This window comes from Urocitellus parryii, chromosome 6 (assembly GCF_045843805.1).
Source record: "Urocitellus parryii isolate mUroPar1 chromosome 6, mUroPar1.hap1, whole genome shotgun sequence".
Lineage (NCBI taxonomy): Eukaryota > Metazoa > Chordata > Mammalia > Rodentia > Sciuridae > Urocitellus > Urocitellus parryii.
The window spans coordinates 6571500-6590274 of NC_135536.1; the positions used below are offsets into that span (position 1 = coordinate 6571500).

Here is an 18775-nt window from a genome sequence, read left to right on the forward strand (position 1 = left end):
TACCTGGGACAGGGTTGCGAAGGCTCTGACATGGCTGTGTCTAAGCGCCTCTCACCCAGCCAGGGAGGTAGCTCAAATCACATGCGAGGATGGCCTCCCACACTCCTGGGCCCTGGGGAGCCTGCTGCAGCACCTGCTGCAGGTGGTCAGTCCAGGCAAAATGCAACCGCTGGAACGACAGCAGTCCCCGAGCACCTGGAGCTGGGCAGGGTCAGCAGTGTGGAGCACACGGCGTCTCCTGACCAGCACTGAGGCCTGGCCTGACTCCCACTTTACAACCAGGTCTCAGGAGAAGGGAGGCTGGCCTGCCCCCCGAGGGCTGGGCTTGCAGGCGTGCTCCACCACACCTGGCTGCTCGTTCCTTCTTGAATTATAGTTCAAATTCAGCCTCACAATAACCTAGCATTGCCCTTCTCCCTAAAGCAGAAATAGGATTTTAAAAGCCTATGTAATGAAAACTAAGTGCATGCTGCATGGCGTATAAGAAATTTTACCTTAAAATCTACCAGAGTAGCATCAGAAGTAGACAGAACTACTGGAGCTGGGCTGAGAAATCAGGGAAGGATAGAGGGAGAAGGGAGGGAGGGCCAGGGAGCACCCTTGGGATGAGGCTGGGAAGCTCCCCCACTGGCAAGATCACTTCCAGCCACACCCCCCACATGTGACACCACTGGCCTCTCCCACACCAGCATCACCCCAGCTCCAACAGTGCACTGAACCCCGATTCTGCACGTGATGTCTCTCCAGGCTCCTTTCCTGTCACCAAATCACAAAAGCCTCAGGCTCTGAAGCCCTTCGCATTCTCCCTTAGGGGAAGGAAGGGCAGCTGCCCTCCAGACTGCAGGGACTTGAAACCTCAGAGGGGCCCACTGCTGAGGGCCTGCCACGGCCTGTGGCGCTGAGGGAGGTGGGACCTTTGGGAGGTGGGTCCAGCAGCAGAAGGAAGCAGGTCACTGGGGGCATCCCCTTACAAGGACAGTGTGACCTGGCCTCTTTTTGCTCTCTCTTTGCCTGCCGACCACCTTGGGCCACCTTGAGGTGAGCAGCTCCCTGCAGCTCGTGCTCACTCCCTGATGCTCTGCCTCGCCACAGCCCAAGGCAACGGGCCAAGTGACTGTGGACTGAAACCTCTGAAACCAGGAGCAAAGTAAACCTTTCCTCCCGTAAGCAGGTCACCAGTAGCATTTGTCACAGCAGTGCAAAGCTGGCTGATGGAGCTTCCACTGAACAGGTTCCGCCTGGACCATGAGGACAGCAGGGAAGTGGAGCAGCCGTGGCCAATCACTTTCAGAGAAGTGCTCCTTAGAAACACGCCAGGCTTCCTGCCCTAGTGCCCTGAGGCTCACTGCCTCACCCAGGCCTTGGCATCAGTGCAGAAAGAGTGATGGTGCCCATCCTGCAGCCTGGGAGTGAGGGACGGAGCTGAGAGCGGGCACGCGGAAGTGGCAGCTGATGAAGTGGCAGCTGATGTCCCGTAGCCACATTGGCATGGAGGAATGCTCCATTTTGGACACCAGGGTGCGTCCTGAGTAGCATGAGTCATGGTGGAGGGACCTGAGGCGGCCCGGGGTGCTCCTGCGCACACCAGGAGAGCTGGAGGGAGACCCCAGTCACGCTCTCGCCCAGCATCACCTCTGCACTGATGCCAGGCAAAGGGAGGCAGGTGGCAGAGCAGGGAGGGGACTCAGGTGTAAGGTCAGGAACCAGGGCGCTGGTGCCTGCTATGTCCCCCACTGGCAGTGTGACCACAGGTGAGGCCCCCTGGGCCCTGCTTTCCTTGCCTACAGGGGAAAGGCTTCCATCTAAATGTTGCTTAGGGAATTTCCTGCTCTGCAGTCCACGCCCCTTCACAGGTGAGAAGAGCCTCTGTCAAGTGACACCTGAGGCTTGCAGTTGACCATGCTGCGTGCCTTCCCTTGGGCAGACTGCCAGGTCTGAGAGGCCTGAGGGACAGCAGCCAGAGCAAGAGGCAGAGCATGTGTGGCCGGTGGTTTCCTGATGCGCCCCACGCTGACCGACAGTGCCACCAACCACCCCGGGTCAAATTCCCTGCAGTCGCACTCCAGTTAGGAGATGGAAAGATCTCTGGCTCTAACTAAAGCACGTCCAGGATGGCAGCAACGGAAACACTCCCCGAGCCGGGAGTGACATTTCTCCTCTCATCTTTCTTAATGGGAGTTTTGGGATACCTAGATTTCAAGAGGTACTAATCATGATGATATATTTTCAAAATCGCAGTTGCTGTAAATACAGAATTTCCAGTATAAGCTAGTCAAACCTACTAAAGCATATTATTATGGGATTAAGTATCAATCTAAAGATCAACCAATCCCTTTACCTTACATGATATTCATAACTCAGTGTATAATATCTGGTACCTACAACTTCCCATTAGATTGAGAAATAAATGTAATTATACAAAATATTATTTTGTCTATGATTATATGTGGAAATCTGAAGTTTAATTTAGTACATTTGACCACTAAGCATCAGGAATCCCTAATTATCACTAGGCCAGGTGGGCCACATCTGTAATCCCCAGTACTTGGGAGGCTGAGGCAGAGGATATAAATAAAATAAAAAGAGCTGGGAAGGAAGTTCAATGGTAGAGCACTTGCCTAGCATGCATAAGGCCCTGGGTTCCATCTCCAGTACTGCCAACAAAGAAAAGAAAAGAAAGGAAGAATTCCTAAATATCTATTTCAAAATCTAAAAGATGTCCATGTTTGGAATAGGAGAAGGCAACCTGGTTTTGCTAAATTGCACAACAAAATATTAGATTGCTGAGTGCTAGGGAAGATTCCTGTCGTCACCTCCACCAGGACCTAGCAAAATCACAGAAGCGTTTGTCCTCCCGCCCAGCAACCCCACTTCTAGGAATCTGTCCTAAAGCCGTCCTGGCCAAAATATAAAACACCCTCTGCACGAGGCCAAGCACGGCAGAGCTATTTGTAAGTAAGACCGCACGACACTGGCTGAGTAAGCCATGTCCCAACCCCATGTGGAGCTCTAGGCAGCTCTAGAAACTCCTAGCACTGCCCTGCAGGCCTCTGGACACGCCCTTGTGAACAGGGCAAAGCACAGAGGATGGTACCTGGTGCTCACTGCCCCACAAACCTGAAGATGTAAAGCAGGCTTGAACCCCTAACTCTTATTTATTTATTGGTACCAGGGATTGAACCCAGAGGCACTTTACCAACTCAGTCACAGCCCAGCCCTAATTATTTTTTATTTTGAGTCAGGGTCTCCATAAGTTGCTTAGAGCCTCAACCTGGTGATTGTCCTGCCTCAGCTTCCTGAGCTGCTGGAATTACAGTTATGTGCCACCATGCCTGGCTTCTTACATCATTAAAAAATATATATTTTTAAATGAGCTTTGCATGGTGGTCCCAACAGCTCAGGAGGCTGAGGAAGGAGAATTGCAAGTTCAAAGCCAGACTCAGCAACTTAGTGAAGCCCTAAGCAATTCTGTGAGACCCCGTAAAATACTAAAAAGATCTGGGGATGTGGCTCAGTGATTGAAGGCCCCTAGGTTCAATTCCTGGTACCTCCTTCCCCCCAAATTTAAATGATCTAAATGCATAAGTTGAGTTTTAAATATTGATCAACAGGTGGATGAGGCTCTCCATTGTACCATTTTTTAATCTGAATTCTGAGGGGTGGGTATAGTTGTGCAAGAATGCTGTAACATTAAAAATTCAATATAATAAAAATATGTGGAAAATAGACACTAATGAATTGAATTCATGTCATTTGTTAACAACCTAAATGTCCATCAACCGATGCAAGGAAAAACAAAATGTTGCATTTAGTAGAAATATTATTCAGCAATAAAAAGGAACGATGGGGGCTGGGGATATAGCTCAGTGGTAGAGTGCTAGCCTAGTAAGCACTGAAAAAAATAAAAGTGAATAAATACACAATAGACACGTTACAACATGGATGCACCTTGGAAGGGTTATGTTAAGTGAGGGAAGACAGTGGTGACAGCCCTCGCATGTAGGATCCTGTTTACAGAAGACCCCTGGAGAATGGGAGGACCCACAGGGACAATGGTGTGGCTGCAAGCTGCGAGAGGAGCCACTGGAAATGACTGTGGAGGAGGGCGGGTTCCTACCTAGGTGATATCAAGATTTCTGTGAATATTAAAAACCAATACGATAAGTGAAATGCATCTCATATTAAACACAATTTAAAAATCTGCTGTTAAAGGAATGGATCAGGCAATTAGGGAACATGAAGGCTGACTTGATATTAGAGGATGTAAAGGAACTGTCAGTGTTTAACGGTTACTAGGATCAGTAATTTACAGACTTAGGGAAGAGTCCTTGTAGCCTGGAGAGACACACGGACGTGCTGTGAATCAAGTGACACTGGTCTTGGGTTTGCTTTTAGGTGACCCACCACGGAGAGCAGTGGAGGGAGTCCCTGAGGAGGCGGGCAGAGGTGCTGTCCCGCTTCTGTGTACATTTGAACATTTTCGTGTTACAAAGTTTAAGAACAATCTTGACCTCTGAAGAGTTAAGAACATACTCAATGTTTTCTATAAACAGTGCAAAAAACCTACTAAGCCTGGCAGGGCAACTAATGAGAAAGTGAAAGAAACAGGGTCTTCTAGCTAAAGGAGAGAAATTCTCCCCCTGTAATTCACCATTTTGTGAGGAGAAAGATACGGAGAACGTGCATAGACGAGAGAGATAGAAAAGGCCATTTGCTCCCTGAAATTGGTTAACCAGGATAAAGAACTAAGTTAATTATTTATTGATTCCACGAGGGCGAATAGCCCCAAGTATTGAATTTGTTAGTTGTACCTACCTAATAAAGCCTGGGGAGAGACCACAGCATAATATTTTTACACAAGGGCGTGCTGAATGTGGTCTATTATATTGGAAATACTTTGCAAATCAAATTAAATCTTGGTGGATAAAAGTCTTATTTCCAGCCATGCAGCTATTCATTTCTTAACTATTTGGTTTGATTTGAATCATGCTAATTTTGAGTTCTATTGCTAAGACACCTGCATAAGGAAGCAGCCCCCTGGCAAAAAGAATTCCCGGAGGTGCTGCCTAGGGTTGTCCCCAGCCAGCTGAGCAACTGGGACAAATTATCCAGCCTCCTGGAGGCCGCTTTTTCTTGTAAAAAAAGAGCACAATAACACCTGCCACGTGGATGTGTGGAGAGGTGAAATGCGCCAACACGTCCAAAATTGCTATTGCAAAGTCCAATCAACAGCAGTAGTTATGAGAATTGTTCTGAAGCTCAGTGTTAAGTTAGGCTAGCACAGGGGCTGGCAGAAGATCTTGGTCTTCGTGGCCAGGGTGGCCGAGGTTAAGGTCTGGGGCTGGAGGGTTTCAGGGTCTTGGAACGGCAGGACTCACTTGCTGGCTGACTGTGCCAACTGAAGCCTTTTGGTTCTTTAGTAATTATCTGATCTATTAATTAATGAAGCTATTAATTAATGTAATTCTCCAATCTCTTAATGAGTGGATCCACTAGCTGATATAGCCAATAAAATAGTTTCCAAAGGCACATTAAAGTATTTTAAAAGATAAGCTGCCTAACTATAGTCTGAACGAATGAGCATAATTTAAAATAAGAAATATAAACTACTTGCTGGTTCCTGAGTAACAAGAGATAATCCCAGATACATGGAAGAATAGCAAATTTTAATCTACATTTTACATTGAAAATTCCAGCACTAACATGGAAATCAGCCATGCCTGCACACAATGGATCTTTTATTAAGTGAACCCCACACCCTGATCCTTGAGAACACGTGGGAGCCAACCCACCTCCTGACGTTCCAAGAGCCCTGCTGTCCACCTCAGAGTCTGCAGTAAAAAAGGACTGCTTATTAAGGACTAGGTACCACAGAACACTTAGAAACAAACTAAAATTATATAAAAAGTAAAAAAATTTAATCCCACACTCAGAAAAAAAAAAACATTACCAACTTTTGGTCGACTTCATTCCAGTCTTCTCTGCATGACTTTCATCTCTACTTGAAGTGATAGTGTATTCAATTCTATATCCTGCTTTTGACTTAAAATACCATACAAGCGCTTTCCCTTTTATTACCAATTCTCAGCATTTTCTAAGACTGAACAGGACTTAGCCATATGGAAGTAACCGATTTGGGGCCTGCCCTGTTGCCAGCCGGCTGGCCCTATTGCTTCCCATTCGGGGTCTCCACTGTGCCCAGCTCTGCAGGGATCCCTGCATCTCTCAAGCGTCTGCTCTCTCCACATCGCAAAAGCAGCATCTACAGGGTCTGCTCACTGTGCTCGGCCAGCAGCGAGACCCCCACTCCAGTCACGTCTCTGAAAAACAATAATACGAGCAGGAACGTTAAGAAGATAGGCCTCGGGGCTGGTGTTGTGGCTCAACAGTAGAGCGCTCGCCGGGCATGTGAGAGGCACTGGGTTCGATCCTCAGCACCACATAAAAATAAGTAAATAAAATAAAGGTATTGTGTCCAACTACAACTCATATGTATGTGTATGTGTATGTGTATGTATGTGTGTGTGTGTATATGTGTGTGTGTGTGTGTGTGTGTATAAAATTTTTAAAAAAGAAGATAGGCCTCCAAAAACTTCAAACTACTGGGTTATCTCTTCTCCACTATATGGTAATCCAAGGTCAGCAAAATGGGGACACAACGAGTGGAACAAACTGTTCCTATGGTCCATGAGCCCCCAGGCAGCACTGAGGCTAGCGAGTCTTAACTGCAGGCTAACAGTCAAGGACACAACCGCAAAGACGGACACATCAGGACTGGCTTCCAGCTGAACCACCTGAGCACTCTGAATGTTCCCTGGCTTCTGAAGCAGCCTCTTCCTTTGTGGTGCAACCGCCCACACTGTCACCTAGGCAAAGAACAAGGATACACACCTGCAGCTCCAAACATTGAGCCTAGAGTTTCTGTCAGTTAATCTTGGGGTTGGGGGAGTCCCTTAATATTTAAAGCTCAGAATGCCTGGGTCCAGCCTATCTCAAAGCTGTAACAGGAACAAGAGCCAAAATATTGCAAAATGATAACAATAACAGAGGTCAAGCATCCCTGATCCAAAAATCCAAAATGCCCCCGAAATCTGAAACTTTTTGAACACTGACATGACACCACAAGTAGAAAATTCCACACATGACAGGTTGCAGTAAAAATGCAGGCATGCAGAATCACTGTAGAAAACTGCTGCTACCACCTGGATCCAGAGTGGCTCCCAAAGGCCCTGTTTTCATGGACTGTTCTCAGCTTGGGGCTACTGGAAGACATGGGCCTAGTGGGAGGTCTTCTGGTAAGTGGGGGCGTGCCCTGGAAGGGCACATTTTTTATCCACTCTGAGGCCATGAGGTGCATGGATTCGTCATGCAATGTCACCATGATGTGCTGCCTTCCCACAGGCCCAGAGCCATAACACTAGTCAATCATGGACCAAAACTATAAGCCAAAATAAAACTTTCCTTTTTATGAGTTGACTGTATCAGGCATCTGTACAGCTAATGGAGAACTGATTAACAAGATGACCTTCTGGTACATAAGGTGTATAAGAAACATACATAAAAAAAAAGAAACATACATGAATTTTGTTAGGATTCATCCCCAAGATATTTCATGAAGTATGTGTAACTATTTCAAAATCTGAAAAAGTCAGAAATACTTCTGATCCGAGTGTTTCAGGTAAGACGTGCTTGACCTGTAACAACACAGCCTCCCCAAACCCTAACATATCTCACAGAGGAAATCCTACACCAAACTGTGGCTAAAGAGTGTAGGGTCAGGCCACGGTGCAAGGCCATGGCCAAGGGGCAGCTCTCTACAGAGGGGCACCCACAGCTTCTGATGCATATGCTCCCCTGCCCTCCCCTCCTTAGCTGCACAGTGCGAAGAAACCACGCCTGCTCCCGGGAGACCTCCCGCTCGTCCACTTTCTGTGGACTCCATCTCTCAGTGACCTGCTGGCTTTCATGATTAGATTCATTTTCACTTATGAAGAGCAAGGCATAAAAAAAAGTCAGGTAACTATGAAAACAAATCATTTCTCTTAGAAGAAGTTTTACAAAAACCAAGCTTCCTCATAATCAAGAAAATAAAACTCCTGGGCAAGCCCTTTATATTGTTTTTTCCCAATTTTTCTAAAAATAAAGTTTTAGAAGTTTGAATCTTCATAAGGCAACTGCTTCAAATGTACCCTCTGGGATACAGTCGTCATCACATTTATTTTTGGAAAGCCGAGTAGGTCAAGAATACCTAAAATAACCTGGTTTCTATTTAAAATACCCTGATCACTTTGCAACTCAGAAGGAAAAACAATTATTAACTTAAAACAATTATTCAAAATATAGACATCCGCTAAGCATGTGTATCTGACACACAGTGGGGCAGGACTCCCCTGAAGGACAAAGAGAGATTTCCTTTCCCAGATGTGTGAAAACGCAGCCAAGTACTTGAGAAAAAAATTAAGAGATACGCTGGACAGTCATCTCCACGCCAAGAAAAACACATTAACTGTGAAGTGATCTGCTGAATCCAAACAAAAAAGAAAGGCATTTTTCAAGGGATCTCAACATGTTCTTACCAAAGGAACCTTTCAGCCATGACGGCAGCCACCGTGAACACGTTGTGGCAGAAGAGCAATGGCACCCATCCAATGCAGGCCTCGGGGCCCACCCAGTCAGGGAGACGTTTCCGAGGTATTTATTCCCCAATTTTTAAGCAGTACTTACCACAAATACTTTTTAATGCCTCATTCCCAGGAGCCACAGGACATGAAACAGTGACTTAAATTTGCCAGAAATCTATTGGCTCAGACCTCTGCACAGGTGCCCCCGCCCCACCCCGTGGCAGAGAAGACAGAAGGGGAGGCCAGGAGGAGTGCCCCAGCCAGGCAGGGAAGCCAGGGACACCATCAGGACTCAGAGCTCCTCAAGGAGGGACCCCACCTCTGTGCCCTGGCTGGGGGCCGCCCTGGTGGCGTACATCAGTGAAGCGTGTGCTGTGCGAGCTGAGGGCACAGACAGAGATGGGAGCTGGCAGCAACCAATCCCTGCGGGGCCCTCTGAGGGGCTGGAAGGAGCGGTTCCTCTGCAGGCTCTAGCCCCACAGCCTTGATGAACACGGCTCTCAGCAGGGCATGTGGACTGTCCCTTCTCCGACCCAAAGAGCACTGAATGACCACACAAATGCACACCCCCTAGGCAGTGTGATTCACCAACATTGTGCCAAAAATACTGCCACACTTCGCGTGGTTGTTTTGACAGAGCGAATTGTTGTACTGTGATTCTGAGTTTTGCTGCTCTCAGCAATCTCAATGAGACCCGTGCCGCCCTCCGCCCTCGTTCCTGAATAATGCCCACCTTTGGTAGGTCCTTTCCTGTTGAGCACAGCCTGCTGCTCCTCAGTGATGTTCAGCCGCCGAACCACGTCGGCCAGCGCTGACTTGAGCAGCTGGATGTCGTCTTCCTGCATCTGGACCCGCTGCTCCAAGGAGGCGATGCGGTCTGACACCTCCATGCTACTCGCGGCAGATGCGCTGTCATCTAAGCCAAAGGGAAGATGGGGAGAGTTTTAGACACTCCCAGAGCAATCACATCTCCAACCACAGGCTGGCACAAGGCTCCAGCTAGACTGTAAATTGTGCATTGTTAATTGTAATTTATAAACTGAAAATGAAAATTGTAATCTATAAACTCGAAACTTGAGAGACACAACAGAATGAAAAGAGCACAAGAGAAGGCAGATCTGTCCCAGCATTGCCACGTGCTCCAGCCCTCCCTCCTCCTGTGCTCCAGCCCTCCTTCCTGTGCTCCAGCCCTCCCTCCCTCCTCCCGTGCTCCAACTCTCCCTCCTCCCATGCTCCAGCTTTCCCTACTGTGCTCCAGCCCTCCCTCCTCCCGTGCTCCAGCCCTCCCTCCTCCCGTCCTCCAGCTCTCCCTCCTCCCGTCCTCCAGCCCTCCCTCCTCCCGTCCTCCAGCTCTCCCTCCTCCTGTGCTCCTTTCATTCTGTCTGTGCCTCTCAAGTTTCAAGTGTGGTTTTAACTGCTGTTGTCCTTTTCTGCAGGTTGGCCAACTTACTGTCTTTTCTATGACATTAAGAATTCGGAAGTAGAAGGGATGCGGACATCTGTCCACTTCACCTGCACAGAAGTCTGTTCTGCCTGGTCTGCTGGCTTGTGTTCAGCCATACTGATGGTAGGCCACACAGGGCTATGTCAGTTGAGTTTGAAGAACAAAGCGCCGAGTGGCCCAGTGTGCTCGGTACACAGCATCGAACCCCCCCATGCCCCCCAGGCAGGCGCTCCCGGAATCCTCCTGCCTTTCCTGTCCTCCCCTTCGCCTACCCTGCTCCAAGGGGCTGGCCTCTCCTCCCCTCGGGATTTTTGTTTCTGCATTGCCTTTGCTTGGGCCGCTTCTCAGCCAACTTTTTGCATGACCAAATTCTTATGCTTGAGACTCAACTCAAATAGGAGCTTTTGGGAGAACCTTCCCAAAAATTTTATCTAAAGCTGTTACTTTCTATTTCATTGACCTTATTTGTTGCACAGCATGTTCTAAAAACTATAAAATGGTCTTGCTGGCATGTTCACTGCTACCCTTCCACCTGGAATGTGAGCATCGTGGAGGGATTTCTGCTTTGGGGTATGTCAGACTAAAAGACCCTCCTGGAAGCACTCTCCACCCCATGCAGAAACCAAAAGCCTGAAGTAGCATAAAAAAAAAAAAAAAACCACTACGTGAAGGTACAGGGAAGAGAACAGAAACATGCACTCTGGTGGGCACTCACACTTGCCCTAGTGGGAAGCTCACTCACCCTAATGAGAGCTCATAGATTCTGATGGGGAGCTCATACTGAGACTCTAGTGGACAGCACACTTAAGACTATAGTGGAGAGCTCACACTGAGACTCTGGCGGGCACTGTGGGCCCTTGTGCTCACACTGAGACTATGGTGGGAAGCTCAAACTTAAGACTATGGTGGGGAGCTCACACTTGGACTCTGGTGGGCACTCACATTTCATCTCCAGAGGGATGCTCACACTCAACACTGAAGACTTCACATTCACTTAGAAGAAGTAATGTAGGAAACTATACAAGAAGCCTGTCTCATTGCTTTTACCCTGGGGCTAAGCAGTACACTCAGTGGTAAGGGCCCAAGTGGTAAACTTTGAAATATTTTTGCCTGAAAAAATTAAAAAAAAAAAAAATCAAGTTAGGAAACACTACTGAAAAAGGTGGGGAAATCCTACAAGGAAAAAAGCAAGAGAAGGGTCCCCAAATCCCATCTGCTCAAATCTCTGACTGATCTGTGAACTGCATACACGGAACAGAGAAGTACTCCAGCGAACTGCAAAACATCAGAACTGAGAGTGGAGCTGTTGGCCCAGAGATAGGGTCTGCAGCTGAAGTCCAGACAAGAACAGCACCTATTAACACAAAGGAAACACCACCAAATAAAAAAGATATCATGTAGCTTAACATTCACAATGCCCAGCACATAATTCAAAATAACCAAACACACCAAGAATAAAGAAGTGGAGCACATTCTCAGGAAAAGAGAAAATAGAATTGAGTCCAATCTCAAGAGGAACAAAATATTGAAACTACCAGATGAGGAATTTTAAATAGATATTATAACTATTCTAAAAAGGAAAATTTACATTCTTTCAGTCAATAAAAATTCAGTAGAGAAATGGGAAATCCCAGCAGAATAGAAACAATTAAAAAGAGAACCAAATACACATTCCAGAACTTATACATATATATGTACATACACACAATTTCTTAAATAAAAGTTCACTGCATGGACAACAACTGAAAGGACACACAGAGGAAAGATCAAGACAACCTGAAGGCAGACATATCGGAAGCAATGAAGATGAAGGACACAGAAAAAAGCCTGACCAAAAATTAAGAGAGCTATGGGAATCTACTAGGCACTCTTAGCAGTCCAACACACACTTAATTGGCACACAAGGAAAAGCAAGAGAATAGGGCAAAAACAAAACCTAAAAAACAATGGTCCAAATATGCCAAATCTGATGTGCAGGAAGATACAATTGCAAAATGCTAATCAAATACCAAGAAATAGAAGGCCATGATTAATTTCTCTGACAAAAAATTATATGGGTACTGTTTATGATATTTTTAAAAAGCTAGACCCAACTATAGGCTGTTAACAAGAAATGCACTTCAATATGAAGATACAGATAGAATGAAAGTAAATGAATAGAAAAAATACACCATGCAAACAGTAAGCAAAGAAGGCTGGACTACTGTTAATGTCAAATAAACTAGGTGTCTAATAAAGTGTATATTAGACAGTCATTCCACAATGAAAAAAGGGATAAAAACCAGGAAGATTCAACAACCTAAACATGTGTGTGCCCAATATAGAGCTTCAAAATACAGGAAGCAAAATTTGACTGAGTTGAAATGTAAAATAGATGATTCTACAATTTTTCCTGAAATTTTACACCCCATCTTTTAGTGACTGATGAACAACTAATAAAAAAAATCAGTGAAGTCACAAATAATCTAATAGTATAAACAACACTTACTTGCTACAGACAGAAAACCACACCTATATGACAGTATATATGGTACATTTGCCAGGATACATCAATTCTGAGCCATAAAACAGATTCGAACAAGCTTACAGATTAAAAAAGTACATTCTCTGACTACAATGGTATTAAAATAGAAATTTTAAACAATAAGACAACAAATATTTGTAAGTTAAATACTTCTTAAGTCAAAGAAGAAATTACAGAAGAAATTAGAAAATTGTCTCATTGAAAGGTAATGAAAATACAATGTATCAAAATGTATGAGAGGCAGCTAAATCAGGCTTTGAGGGAAATCAATAGCTTCAAATCCCTGTATTAGGAAAGATTGATTAAATGTAAGTATCACAAAACAGGGGTCTTTTTTGCTGCTTCACTTCTCTATGACTTGGTCCCTAACACAAAATAGGAACTCAATAAATATTTGGTAAATAATTGATAAATGGGTAAACAATCATTTTTAAAGCATGCATTAAATTAGATAATGGGGATATATAGATGACTGATTCACTGACCTATATCTTAAGAAGTTCCCTGTCTAATGGAGAAGAGACATGCCCACAAGTTTTAATTGAAACATTGATAATACAATTGATAAAATTATACAATTGATAAATTGTATAATTCAGAAATACACAAAGTGATAGGCAAATACACAGATGGGAACATTAACTATATCTGGAAAAATAGGATCATGTAGGGGTTGGTTCCTATATGTATGCAAGCTCTGTCAACTCTATAAATAATAGATAATTGTTTCATACACAGAAATATTTTTTAAGTGTGTCTGTGATACCTCTGAGAAAGAATAACACATTAAATATCTGTAAATTAACAGAACTTATTAACTATCTAAGTACATTTAAAACTTCTAAACTCACCTGGACATGGTGGTGCATACCTGAGGCAGGAGGATTACAAATTCAAGGCCAGCCTCAGTAACTTGGTGAGACCCTATCTCAAGATAAAAAAATAAAAAAGGCTAGGGATGTAGTTCAGTGGTAGAGAGACCCTTGGGCCCAATCCCCAGTGACAAAGGGGAGGGCTGCAGGGTGTAGTTCAGTGGTAGAACTCCTGGGTTCAATCCACAGTACTACAAAATAATAATAATTATTATCATAAAACTGCTAAGCTCTGGAAAAAAAACATTGTGTCAGTCCTTTTTCTAACTTTATTTTATTACTTTTTATTTTTTGCAGTGCAGGGAATCAAACCTAGGGCACACTCAAGCTAGGCAAGCATTTTTTCATTGAACTACATCCCCTGTCTCATCAAAGCCTTTTAAAAAGTATATCCTAGCCATATCTCTTTAAAGAATCAAACTATGAAGCCTGAAAAACTTGAAACATCCTCTCTCACTCTCCTCCTCTCCTAGAACTCTAGGTGTCATTTCCGTGCTCCTACAGAATCCCATTGCATGTCAGGAGTACTGGTGGGTCTCTGGGCCTGCTTTTCCTCTGTCCCTCCCTGTAGATTAAGGCACACACACAGTGCATTTAGACTCAACAGTGAGAAAACCAACAACCCAATTTTAAAAATCGTGAGAGAAAACAGGCAAAAGACTTGAACATGATAAGATGCTCAAGGTCATTAGTCACCATGGAAAGCACACTGAGCAAGCAGGTGCATGAAGGTGCACACCTGCCACCCCTGCACTCGGAAGGGGTGGCAGGTGGATTGCTTGAGCCCATGAATTCGAGACCAGTCCCAGCAAAATGGTGAGACATGTCTCAAAAGAAAGACTGGAGATATGGCAAGCATTGCAGTGGTTAAAGAATGCTGACACCACCAAATGCAATGGAAACCCTCCTCTGGGCAGCCAGCACACAGGGCGGTCTGACCCCTTGGAAGGCAGGTTGGCACTCTCACAGAGTCAACAAGCACTTTCTCAGGACCTAGCTCTTCCCAGGTCCTTACTCTAGAGAAACGAACACATCCAGATACAGGTCTGTCTCCGTGGCTCTACTGGTGAACGGACAGAGTGTGGCATCCGCACAGCCGAGCACAGCTGAGCAACAGAAAGTGAACCAGGTCACCCAGAACAACATGGGTGGGTCTCAAAGGTGTTACCTGTGTGAAGGGAGCCAGCAGCAAAAGGTGAGTGGATAGGAATTCATGCAATGACACTCTCCAAAAGACAACCATAGAGGAGAACAGATGGGGTCACCAGGGGTTGAGAGGGGCGTGGCGCAGGGGAATTGGGGGTGGATGATTACAGTGCTCTGTATCCTTGAAGCATGCAGCTGCGCAAATCCATATGGTATTCCAATGACTGAATTACCTCGAAACCACTTTCCTTAATGTTAACCTACAAAATAGCTTTGTGAGAGTCCAAGTGCAGTAAGATTCATGCACTGGCTTTGCCAGTTTGGGAGGTCATATTTCTGCTTGTTGGGACTGGTTGCCATTAGACTCTGATATCCTAGCTGAGAAATGCTTCTCTGAAACAATGCGTGTTGCCCAGGAGAAGAGACACCCCTCAGCGTTGCCTGACTCCTGTGAGGGCAGCAGGTCCATGGAATTCCTCCGCTGTCCTTTGACCTGCAGAGTAGAGTGGGAAGCCCCACTTCAGATGTGAAACAAACTGTTAGAGAGAAATGGGAAGATAAAATGTGTTTTATATCTGTTTTTCCTCAGAGGAGCAGCAATCGAGCAGCCTAAGGTAATCTGCTCAGGTGTGATCAAAAGAAAGGGCGGGCAGGTCTGAGCACAACTGTGGCAGGGGAGTCTGGCCAAGCCAGCTTCGTTGGGGGGTCTCTGGCCCGGGAGGAGGCAGGGAGGTCTCAGGTGGGGAACCATTCGGGGGCTAAGTGGGTGAAAGAGGCACACCCTGGATGCAAATGCCAACATGGCTGCTTTTAAGTGACCAAGGGCATAAGGGTTAATCTCTAGATACCTCGATTTCTCCTGCAGTAAAATAGGGACAACAGCAGTATCTACTTTGAAGGGTTATGGTAATGTCAAGTGAGTTAATAAATGTAGAGCACTTGGAATATATATATAAGTTATGGATGGATACAGTATCTTTGTTTTATTTATTTTTGTATTTATTTTTTATATGGTACTGAGAATCAAACCCAGGGCCTCATGCATGCAAGACAAGCGCTCAACCACTGAGCTACAACCCCAACCCCCATTTTTTATATATAGGGTGAATATATAAATGTAATCTATTTGTTATTATTACCAATTATCAAAGTAAATTCAAATTTAACATTTCCTTTGAAATTTCTATGTGCTAATATGCAAACTGGCATTGAATAAGTAATTAGAAACTGGTATTTTAATATATATAATATTTTTTAAGTTATGAGAATGCTATAGTTTGGATGGTAAATGTTGCCCAAAAGTCCATGTATCAAAGACTTGATCCCCTGGGTGGAACTATTAAGAAATGCCAAAAAATCAAAAAAACAAACAAATAAACAAACAAAGAAAAGAAATGCCACCTGTGAGAGGTAGGGCCCACTGGGAGGCCCTTAGGTCACTGTGGGAGGTGCTTTGAAGGGGACTGTGGAACCCCAGTCTCCTCCTCTGTTTTTTTTTTTTTTTTTTGGTGCTTCCTGGCCACAAGGTGAGTAGTTTTGCTTCACCATGTGCGAGAGGCACAAAGCCTCACCATAGGCCCAAAGTCACCTGGCCTATTGGGCCAATTGATCATGAACTGGAAACTTCAAAACTATGAGCCAAAAATAAACCTTTTTTTAAATAAGTTAATTATCCCAGTTACTTTGGCACAGTGATGGAAAGGTGACTAACAGAAGCTGCAGTGTACAGAATCATGGATTTCTATCATCTCCGGGGTTGTTCATGCTGACAGCAGCTTTTAGAGAGGGCACGCATGCTCAGTGGGGCCCAGGCCAACACAGTACTAGAAAGGAAATGAGCATCTGTAGTCCAAGCTGGGATTTCACCACACAGAGTAAGACCAGCCTGGCTGCCACCTCCTAAAAATCCAGTTTAACTCAACATCACTGCAGCTAATAGAAGGGTGGATAGAAGGGATGGGTGGGTGGTTGGATGGACAGAATGTAATAAAATGCATAAGTCAGGCGCTGGGCTGGGGCTCAGTGAAACAGCAGTCACCTGTGGGAGGCACTGGGTTCGATCCGCAGCACATTTATTTATAAATTAAAAAAAAGGTATTTTAAAAAATTTACAAAAAATGCAAAAGTCACCCTTTTAATCACATTGTCAAATTTGTACAGGAAAAAGCTTGATTTTCATATTTTACAAAACAAAAATTCCCAAGCATCTCAGCATTTGCCTTTCAAATATAAACTGATCTGTTCACAAGAACCTCTATTTGTGAGATTGCTAAAGTTTCCCCATGATATGATCCCAGTGCTTTTCAAATCCTGCCAGAATCACTGCTCTAAGCTGTAATGGATTTTCTTCCTTCTACTTACTTCTGAGGATTAATGTTAAGAGCACAGAGGAGACTTGGCAGCAAGTGAGTCTGGGGCTCTCACCCTCTTGCTTTCAGGAAAGGTCAGCCTTGCTGCTCAAATGACTCACACTTCAGCTCAGCTGGGGACCTGATTAGCATAATGAAAATGAACCCCAGAGCCTGGGCTAGCCCCACAGACCCTTTCCAACTCCCCACATTCCACAGGACTTCACAGCTCCAGGGGGAAGGCTGCATTTGAATTGTCAAAGACCTCACTAGATTAGGACTACAGCACAAATAAAATCTTAAGTTATCATTCTGAAGTAAGGTGAGTTCCTGTGCTCCTACAATTTACCTAAATAAGTCATTAAAATAGTGTTGGCATTAGAGCCTTTTATCTTAATGCTTCCAAAATTTTCATGTTCTTGTCAATAATTGCTTTGCTTTGTAGCATTAGAGGGAGGTATAAAAAAGAGGGTCTCACTGAGTTGCTGAGGCTGGCCTTGAACTTGAGACCCCCCTGCCTCAGCCTCTGGAGTAGCTGGGATTATAGGCATTATAGGCATTTGCTGTCTTCCTGGGGTATTTTAAAGAGGTTTTAAGGACTACTCTCTGAACTGGAAGCCCTGGGGCACCTGCTCACTCTTTGGGGAAGCCAGGGAACTGTTCATCCAGCACAGTGTGTGGGGGTCTCTTCACCGGGCAGCAGGTGGCCATCTCCCAGATAGTGGCAACAACGGCGGCAACAACTCCAAGGGCACAGAGTGGACATGATTTATTCCTAGCCAGGCTCAGCTCACAGTGAGTGGTACGTGCTGTGAGGTGCAGAGGTCTCTGCTGGCCACTTCTCCACAGGCTACTCAGCCTCTTTGGCCAACAGCAGACCTTCTTGGGGCTACGAATCCAATCCACTAATATTTTGTCAAGGGCCAAGCACAGGTGAGAAAACTAGTCCTCACAAAGCCTACGAGGGTCACCTGTGCCGACCTGAGCACTGAGGGGATTCAAATGGGGCAGGGCTGACTCCTGGATGTGCTACTTGCTGGCCGTGGGTCCCTGGCAAGGGACTTGACCACTCAGGCACTGTCCCCCTGAAACATACAGCACGAGGAGGACACACAGATGCTCAGCCCAAATGACAGTGTGGGACTGCACAGGTCTGGTGTCCCTCATCTGAGACTTAGGACCAGAAATGCTTCAGATTTCAGAACACTAGTATAGACACCCAGCAAGTGACTTTTCCAAATCTGAAAAGCCAAGCATTTTAGCTCTGAAATCCAAAACTTTTGGAGCATCACATTGACATTCAGAAAGTTTTGGATTTCAGAGCATTTTGGATTTGGGATTTTCAGATTAGACATGCTTAACCTGTAGTTCACTGTTGGTAAAGGAAATACTGACCTTCAGTGAGATCATGATTAAAATGGTTACTGGAAAGTCTTCAAATACCACTGTGCCATGCTCAGTCCAGGAGTGAGGCCCAGATGAAAGTAAAACTGTCACTGCTGACTCTCGCACCTCTAGCCAGGTGGGGATACAGCACAGATGGGTGGACAGAGCCCTCTCCCGGGGCAGCAGGCAGAGCCCCCAGCCTCATCTCCCCTTGCCTCTCAGGGGACCCAGCCCAGCCTTGGTGGGCTTGCAGCTTAGCCCTACCCTAAGGCTAAGCCATGAGCGTCAACCTTTGACTACTTTTGTAGCTGTAAAAGGTGACAACGCAAAAGGATCTTCAGGAAGCATTTCTGCTCCATTCCACTTAGAAGGCTGGAGGAGGAGGTTTTCCCCATTCCGTCTAGAGGTAAGCGCAGCCTCCCTGCTCCACCGAT

The 18775-nt window shown here is 45.5% G+C and overlaps 1 protein-coding gene across 6 annotated transcripts in view; it reads right to left on the reverse strand.

Annotated features, from left to right (window-relative positions):
* Positions 1-18775, reverse strand: part of Eml1 (EMAP like 1) — a 166192-nt gene that overhangs the window by 59815 nt on the left and 87602 nt on the right. For all 6 annotated transcript variants that reach the window (XM_077799411.1, XM_077799412.1, XM_077799410.1 and 3 more), the window contains exon 2: positions 9355-9537. In XM_077799411.1, the coding sequence (XP_077655537.1) occupies positions 9355-9537 (183 nt within the window). The remainder of the gene's footprint in view (positions 1-9354; positions 9538-18775) is intronic.